The sequence below is a fragment of the Diadema antillarum genome, unplaced genomic scaffold (genome assembly GCF_040938485.1).
Source record: "Diadema antillarum isolate AM-2024a unplaced genomic scaffold, OU_Dant_1.0 seq00000083_RagTag, whole genome shotgun sequence".
NCBI classification, from domain to species: Eukaryota; Metazoa; Echinodermata; class Echinoidea; order Diadematoida; family Diadematidae; genus Diadema; species Diadema antillarum.
The window spans coordinates 348,063-357,227 of record NW_027271176.1 but is presented as its reverse complement, the minus strand read 5'-3'; the positions used below and the strand labels follow the sequence as shown (position 1 = coordinate 357,227).

Genomic DNA, 9,165 nt, shown 5'->3' with positions numbered 1-9,165 from the left:
CAAGAATATAAAGAAAAATAAATATATAGAGAAAGCAGCGTTATCATTTTTTTATTTTTGAAGCATAATAAAAGAGCGCTTGACATTCCTCCTCCGGAAAGGAAGGGGGAGGGGGGGGGGGGGAATAATGCTCTCCTTGACACGCTTATGGGAGTATGTCAATAACAAATAATTTTGTCCTATAGACCTATTCAATATGTACTTGACATTACATGCCTTCACTGCATCCACATAACATGAGGAAAATCTCCATTCAACTCCAAAGTGTTTCAATCTTTAAGTATCAACAGTATCATTGTGAGAAGTTAGCACTAACCACCACCCAATATGTTAGAATAAATCCAGGGTATAAACGAGAAGGTACATCACGCGTTCAATTTAGACTGCAACTCTACAATGACACGAAATGGGAGGCTGGTTGTTAAACTGATCAAAGCATATCAATGGCGTGAAGTTATACAGTAGGCAATAGCGACTAGCTTATGAAATACATTCGGACACAAAAAAGACATTCAGAGACAAAGTTCATTGTAATGTCATTGTTCATTTTGATCGCAGATCGTTATATCTGTTACTTGATTATCAGGGAATTCTGTTCAAATGAAGAAGAAGAAAAAAAAAGGTAACATCTGGTGCAGTAAGTCAAGAGCAGTCAAGAGCACCCAACAATTTGGCTTTTGAAGAACGCGCCTCTTCACACGTAAGTATTAAATCGATAGTTGGCTGAAGGAACAGAAGCCTCAGAGAAATGTGAGCTGTTGGCTAGTGAACCAGACAAACTGGGTATAGATTGACTTGTCATGATAACTACAGGCTTCTCCATTCGCTTCTCATCTCTTGACTGACGAAAATCAGCCTCGACAGCATGTAGTTCAGAGGAGCGAGACGAGTACTCCGAGTCGGAGAACCCAAAACCCTCGGAGGACGCATGCGAGCCGAATACAAGCGATCGGAGCCTATATCGCAGGTTTCTGCAAGGGCCGCAATACCAGCAACACGAACAGGAACGCGCGAGGCGACTGTGCGCCTTGATGATAATCCTGTCCATAGGTTCCAGGGAGCGCAGAGCTAAGGGGAGAAAATCCCAACTCTGCAGACGGGACGGAAGCCAGTGAGGGCGCTTGTCTTGCAGCAAGTTTATAATGAGGACGGCAATGGCGAGAAGAATGGCAGGGATGAGGAAGAGGAGGAGCAGCCAGAGACCTCCTAGAGACAGCCCGAAGATTAGCAGCGGGAACACGACGAACATGAGGAGAAGATAGTAGATGGCAAACCATCGGTACTTGGCGGTGGTGTTACCCAAACGTTTTGCCATCTTGATTGGCACTTTCCGCATGAACGGAATCGGGTACCAGATGATGATACCGGTGATGTTGAAAAAGAGATGACACAATGCAATCTGTATGGCGTCTTTGAGTTTGTCAGACGACGATGCTAGGGCTGCTATGATACCAGTAGCAGTAGTTCCAATGTTGGCGCCGAGGGTCAGCGGGTACACCCGTTCCATGCTAATGACACCAATGCCGACGAGAGGCGTCAGTGCGGAGGTGAAGATAGAACTACTCTGCACGAGGAAGGTCAGAAGGGCCCCTACAATGATGTAGAAGTAGCCTGTCAGGAACTTGAGGTATCCTGGGAAGCTGGCACTGAGGATCTTCTTGATGATGATGGCGATCTTTCCCTTGAGGGTATTGTGCAGGAGCTTTACGATTAGGATAAGGCAGACGCAAAGGAGAAAGAGGGAGCCTACCAGGGTGATCCAAACCGACCTCCGTGTCACTAAGTGAGGTGAGCCGATACATGTGGTCACCTGTCTTACAAAGATCAGACCGCTCATGATGGTTAATAACCAGATATCTGTTTGCGTATAGGTCTGTTATCTGATGTCTTTATTATCAGTATTTAAGACTAAAACTGGACGCCTCTTTGCTTAATTACATAATTACCGAGGAACGCTAAGGAAAAAGGAACAATAAAAAATAACTGCGTTCATTTTCTATTTATTTCTCGTCATGAGGAGATGACTACAATACGAATCTAACTAAACTCCAACAATGATTTGCTTACCACGACAAAAAGAAAATAGTGCAATTGCTCTAAAAATCGCAGTCTCAAACAAATACGTTGAGTAATGCAGTCAAAATGTTGTTGATTTGTAATTGAACATTCCATCTCTATTTTCTTTCTTGTTTCGAACTTTTCTAACTTTTGCGTCTCTCTTTCCACACAACGTCCTCTCTCAAAATTCTTTGTCGATAAACATTAATAATATGAATGCATGTCTGCATGGAATTAATCAGAGGAAGGCCTTATCTTACGATTGGCTTTCAACTGATACGACACACAATCATTAAAACTGTCATGACAACACGATGTAATGCATTACAATGATATTTTGACGGTTGGAAGTATAAGGTGACTTAAGTTTCTTTCATTTTATGGCGCGTATAATGGCTACACTATATCTTGTGCTGTACAGCTTCTAGATTAGCCTACGTCGGTGTTGCCTCAGCTGTCTTCGTAAGACGTAGAAACAGTGACATAAACTAATGTCGCAAATTTATGAGTGCATTTGTCCCCGGGATAAACACCGATTAAGGAAGTAAAAAATGTTTTAACGGAAAAGAAATCTTTTGGACACTACTTCAGCTCTTTTGGATACAATTCGTAGATAGTTGGATTGACCATCATTCCTGAAGACTGGAAACAAAAGTTTGAAGTCTTGAGTGTAGGGACGTTCGACAAACCTTTGAAGGCTAAAATGTGGTCAGTGACTTGTAGATGATATGCTACCTTCCTTTCAGTGAAGGTCAAATAAAGCAAAGGATGAAAGTTTTAGAAATCCTGCTTACAGCCACGATATATCTTGACTGTTTCGTTCTGCCAGACGCCAGAGCCATTCGCGTACTGTATCCATTGACTGGTCGACTCTTCGTCGTAGCAGTTTACCTTCAGCAGACGTGACGTTACATTTTCGTTGTTTGCGATTGCGTAGATAACCTTCTTGTCGACCTAAGAGAAGGCAAAATAGAACAGAAATAAAGGGTTAGATATACTTATAGTGATGATATACCCCCGGAAGTATGCATAGAATTACCACCTTTTCAATGACTTTTCAATAAACTGCTATGGCAACCATGTAATGATAGCCTTTACGAACAAAACGAGCCAAATTCGACCGATCAATGCCAGTTTAAATGAAACCGGACTCGACTGGAAAAGGTTCTGACCATTTTAATTTTGGCAAGACATTTCCTTTGGCGTCCGTGTCCTCTCACCGAACTCAGCCTTTCATTGAGAACACAACATCTGTTTCTTCTACATTTGCTGGCATGAAACGATGCTTTCCTGATACACTTTCTGTGGATCTGGTACGTATCTTAGCACAGGAATCCTTCTTGTAATTTTCATGCCAAGCAGACACCATACACTTATCGTAGTGATAATTCGGTCATTATAGTACCTGTACGATGCCATTGACCACTGGCTTGGTAATCGAGTCCAACAAAGTGATTTCGATATCCTGGCTGGAGTCCAAGTTGAAGACATCGTTGACGATCCGCAGCGTCATGTAGTAGAGGTAGTGAGTGGTCGCCTCGATGGGCAGGAGCACGATGACGGACAGCCAGTTGAACATGTCGTGCACGGTGGCTCCGCCGAATGCCCGGCGGAAGCAGTCTCGGTCGTTGGACTGGCTGAGCGAGACGATAGTGTTGGTCACCGACGTTCCGATGTTGGCCCCCATGATCATGGGGATGCCCTGCATCACTCCGAGAGCTGAATAGAATGAAAAGACAGAAGAAGAAGTTAGAACAAGGTCATTATGATTATGAACGTGGAATTAAAGTATAGGTGCGGTGGCTGAGAGAGTTCTAGAGACTAGAAATTTTACAAGAAAGTGTCGTATTTTTCCCATACAGTTTAACATGGGATTTGGTTAAAAGTGTAATTAATCACGACCACCACGCTCCACCCGAAGGGATTTGCGAATAGATTACGGGATAGTTGCGACTAAAAAGGTGGGCTCTTTAATAACACTACCCTGCCTGATCATGCTATGTCATTCGTAGTGTAAATCAATATAGCTCTATATCTGATAGGTTCTCTTTAACTGTTTACGTATAGATAATATATGATGGTATGTTTGCGAATAGATGGAAAGGGAACAGCATCTAGTTGTCTTGGAAAGGATTTGGGAAGGGATATCAATTTTATCATGGAGGTACCTCTATGATTTTATCAATCTACACATGGAATGACATATATGACTATATCTAATGCTCTATTTGAAATTCATTTTTAAATCTGTTGAACAATGTTGTGTAAGTTTTTGCGAACAGCATGCTCATTAAAAAAATCTATAACCTGTTCTGCCTATATTATGTTGTATTTAATTTGTTTAGTTTGGTCTTTGATGGCACAATCTCATTGAAAAGTTAATTCATCCCCCCCCCCCAAAAAAAAAAAATGCAATAAAAATATTCTTGTGTACCAAAACACATATATACATTTGATTTGAAATAACGTGATTGATACAATGTCACAAAAAGACTAAGTATGATGTAAATTTCTGTTTTCATATTTCTGAATCTCAATGTTGAAAGTGCTTAGATATTTACAGTCAGCGGCAACCATGGCCACGATGATTGACGTCGAGGTCGACGAGCTCTGAACAAGTACCGTAACGATCACGCCGATCATGAGGCCGCACACGGGGTTGTTGAGAAGGCTGGTGTTGGAGACGGCTTGGCCGGCTGCTCGACCGCCGAGCAGTCGGAAGGCGAGACTGAGTAGCTTCAGCGAACACACGAAAACGAAGAGGAGGAAGAGTAGGAGGGCGATTCGGATGGTATAGTTGAGTAGCCATGAGACCAAAACTCTGTAGACCTTGCCTTCCGTGGTAAGCTCTGCAAAATCATAATGAACACCATCTGGATTAGCAACATCGTGGCCTTGATATCTTTCATTCCATGATTTGTTTGTACATAAAAGTTTTCTTACACGTGTAATTCCCAATTTCATCGAAACTTCTTGTGGAATTGGTTTCAAATTTTCTGAATTTTTTTCCCCTACGGTAACTATAAGTAACATCTACTATACGTGAAATTTATTCATGTTCAGTCTTGGTGTGAGATATTTCGGTTTCTGGACGTCTTAACGGATATGAAAAGGATGATTTTATATGCTGTAGGCCTATATCCTGAAAGTAACTTCAAACCAATCTTGCTTTTTATACGAAGACATCTTCTATCAGTTCAACTGCGAATTACTTTCACTTCCATCAGCGATGTAGAGAGGTGGGATGTTCTTTCTTCCATCTCCCTGATCAAAACATGCTATGTAGAAAAGCAGGCTACATAAATTGGATGAGTCATAACCACGTGATTAGAGGACAAACAAGGGAAAGAAGACAGCCACTACATTTAAAACTCCCTACATGCGGTCACCTACAGGATAGACTATGAAAAGATTTATTTAAGGGATAAAAGAACTCGTATACACAACAATCACCTACCTGACCACGGCTCTCCTTCTGTCTTAATCTCAGGTATTGCAGCTTCCCATGGATCATCATCTTTCTTTTCTTTACTACCTTTCTCGTTTTTACTCCTCTTCTCATCATGGGAACTTTCACGCCTTAGTTTGTTCGAGGGAAATCTGTTCTCTCTTTTGCCACCATCCTCAAGAGTTGAAGTAGCCTTGCTTTTCTCAGAACGCCAGCTAGCGGCAGAGGTCGCCTCGGTGACCGATGGTTCATCGTCAACGCGGTAGGCAGGATTCGTTTTAGCCTGAGGATGTGAATAAAATCCAGGCAAATTTATACACGTGAGGAGAAATACAATTCTACAGAAGACACTCTACATGTTGGTTGCTGAGACTTATATAAGTTACGTTCAAAAGATGATCCTTAACCTCGAGGATAAGTTGTATGGACGTCAAGTGTGACTAAATCGATTTGGTTACGAAAATCAGTCATTTCGTAATGAAATCGACCGTGCGACACTTGGCGCCCCATCGAACTTATGCTCGGGGTTAAATGAAAACAAAACCCAAAAAGAAATGTAGATTGAGTGAAAGCAGCAACATTAGTTGAACACATCAGTGAAAGTTTGAGGAAAATTGGACAATCGATTCAAAAGTTATGAATTTTTAAAGTTTTGATGTTGGAACCGCTGATGAGGAGACTACTAGAGGTGATGGCGTCATTGTATGGACAACAATATAAAGAAAATATTTAGGGAATTCCACACACACAAAAAAATCGCTTTTCATGAAAATTACATATTCCATCAACTGGGTCCCACCTTTTGTTAGGTTTCCTCTGTTTTGGGTATGTCAGTCATTTATGATTAACTAATAACGTTTATTTTTTCTTTATTTACATAAGTTATACACAAACATGCGCGAATATCCAATGCTTAGGTAAATGCAAACTTATATGGCATCACACAAAGATATGATCACTGATGCAAAGGTATGGAAAAAAAATAATGCCTCGATATAATTATCTTTTTAAATAACTAAACGGTATCTCATGTAACAATTCTAATGCCTCCCTTTTCCCTCTCTGACGCAAAATGCGTTCAAGAGTTTGTGAAAGAGTATACTCTGACCAATCCTTTCTCAGTGCAATACCTGCTCCTTACGTAAAAAGACTTACTACGTTTGGATTTTCTTACACAAACCCTACATAAAAACAGAAACCCTATAATATACAAAGAACTGTGCTTTAGACCGTGGGTCTGTTGTAGCTCCATGGTTAGACAATGGTGGAGCTCCATATTGTTAGACACATGGCGAACGTGCGTGCCCAAAAAGCGAACAGGAGCAATTATTATTTCTATGTAAGGATCATGTTGCACTGGCGCAACCAATATCGAGATGATAAAACGCACGAATTTGACCAGCGGACGCATCAAGTATCACCAACATCACTTGAAAAGATGTATATAGCACGTTTTCCAGTGTATCTTTACATCAATACGAGAACGATATCATTTACTTTACTCTAAACATGGCGTATAGATTAGTAACTCAGCTGAAAAAAGGAGTTCTATTTCTAATCTTTGCTTAATGTTGTTTATATTGTATTCAGTCCTTGAAATGGGAGGTCGGTGGGTTTGAAAATATTTTCCTACTTTTATATATATCCCAAGAGGACCCAGATAAAAAAACAAAAAACAACAACAACCCATCAACCATTTCCAGAACAGTGTTAGCTTAACCCTACAAAGCCCAATGGGAGGGGGGCATATTATTAAGCCCCATATACACGTATATCAAATTGTTTGCGATATTTTTTGTTTTTGGGAAAAATCAGCAACTTTGCTTGAAACTGGTTTAAGGACGTAAGAGTGGCAAATGAAAATATGGGGGGGGGGGGGGGAGGGCACAATGTGCCCCCTCTCGTCCTTTGGCTTTATGGAGTACAATGGCAATTTTATCACATGGAGTGCACATGCCCGCCAAGAAACAGGTGAATCTATTATACGCTCCTCCATCTCCGCAAAGACATAATACACATCGTCGTCTTTGCGTTCATTGTGTCGTGATAAACATGGCCTTCTTTTATCATTCATACATTGGAGACCAAATCCCTGCGGAGCTATACAAATTCAAGATGCTTCATTATCCACGTCTGTGATGCAGCGAGAATCTCTTCACGTGGAGTGTTTTGACGACCATGGGGATTATTTTGGAGATCACTTTTTGCCAACACAATCCCTTGTTTGAAGACTGTGATAGTTGAAAAAAATTCCAAAAGATGAATACAACCAAGGAGCTTCATTGAAGCTCCTTGGTACAACAAAGGCGTCATGTACATCACCAAAATCATGTCAGCCCTGAAATGAATTACCTGACGACTTTTTTTTTAATGCTTCATAATTATGTTTACCGTGTGCACCACAACACGTGAACTCTTCTTGCGACAAACAACCTCTCAACACGAATTTAGACTTGTTTCCAACCTTTTAGAAAACTTGACTTCAAGAGGACATTTTTGGAGTTCACTGTATCTTAGTCTAACCATTGAAATAACTTCAAAACAAGGTGATTTTTTTTTTTTTTTTTAAGGTTGTTACATGGACTGCATGACGGAATGTCGAATAAACTTTACTTGAAAGAGATCCAAGGAGCTTCAAGAGATTCTAAATAGTATCTTCCTGGAAAGCCGATTTTATCAGGTTTCAAATTATTTTCAAAAAATGAAACTGACATCGTATTATCTTCAAGGAAAGTTTTATATGAACTTTCAGCAATATTTGCGTATTTCCTTGTCTTTACAATTGTCTACCACTCATCCTCATGTAAAAATGGAGAGAGAAGTTATCATTATAAATTAATTTATTCATTCATTATTCTTTACCAAGGGTAGCCCCATCATTAATTTGTTTATACACTGTTATATATTCATAGGTATTTCCTTTAAAGGGTGGTTGTTCATCATGCAATAAGATGAGAATCCACTGTCTTTCTGTCTCTAGGGCAAATCCAGTTTTGCACGTACTGCAAATATATATGGTGGCATCGAAAATGAGATCACTAAGGGAATTAGACTGTTCTATTCTGTTCATTAACAATATATGATTCTATATCAAGTGAAGACCTTTCTTTTGTGTTTGTATTACCTGCTATTGTTGGATGGAAATAAAGCACAACTAAACAGAATTGAAATGAAATGAATTGTTTCACTTCATCTCTTGAACCTCCTTGGTAGAACATTATAGTCAAAGAAAAGTAACCTTGAAAACGTCCGTATGTTACTGTGAACGCATCAGCGGCACATACCATTTATTTTGTCTTCCAGTAAACTCATAAATCATATATACATTATGTATATATATATATATATATATATATATATATATATACATATATATGCAATGTTATATAAATAACATAGGTATATCAGGACATTTGTAATCTCTTTTTAGCTGCACTCCCCCGGATAACTCACATACTGCCATTTCTAAGTGCGTATTGTTTTCAAACAACTTTCTTTTTTTTTTTGCTTTGATTCTTGAACATTGTACACTGTAGTTTAATGAAATTACGACTGTATGTTCTTGCTTTTTTTTAAATTGGATTAAATGCGACATGCTACTGTATCTCAAATATTAGCCTCTTTGCTTTGAATATGGCCAATGTATCGATACTTTGAAC

General features: G+C 39.7%; 1 protein-coding gene across 1 annotated transcript; it reads right to left on the bottom strand.

The window, feature by feature from the left end:
• Nucleotides 1–694: 694 nt before the first annotated feature.
• Nucleotides 695–8,383, bottom strand: LOC139726442 (sodium-dependent phosphate transport protein 2A-like). Its single transcript, XM_071637399.1, is given in 7 exon segments — nucleotides 695–1,762; nucleotides 1,764–1,814; nucleotides 2,950–3,012; nucleotides 3,464–3,777; nucleotides 4,620–4,907; nucleotides 5,516–5,789; nucleotides 8,369–8,383. Coding segments are annotated over 7 exon segments (2,073 nt in total).
• Nucleotides 8,384–9,165: the final 782 nt, after the last annotated feature.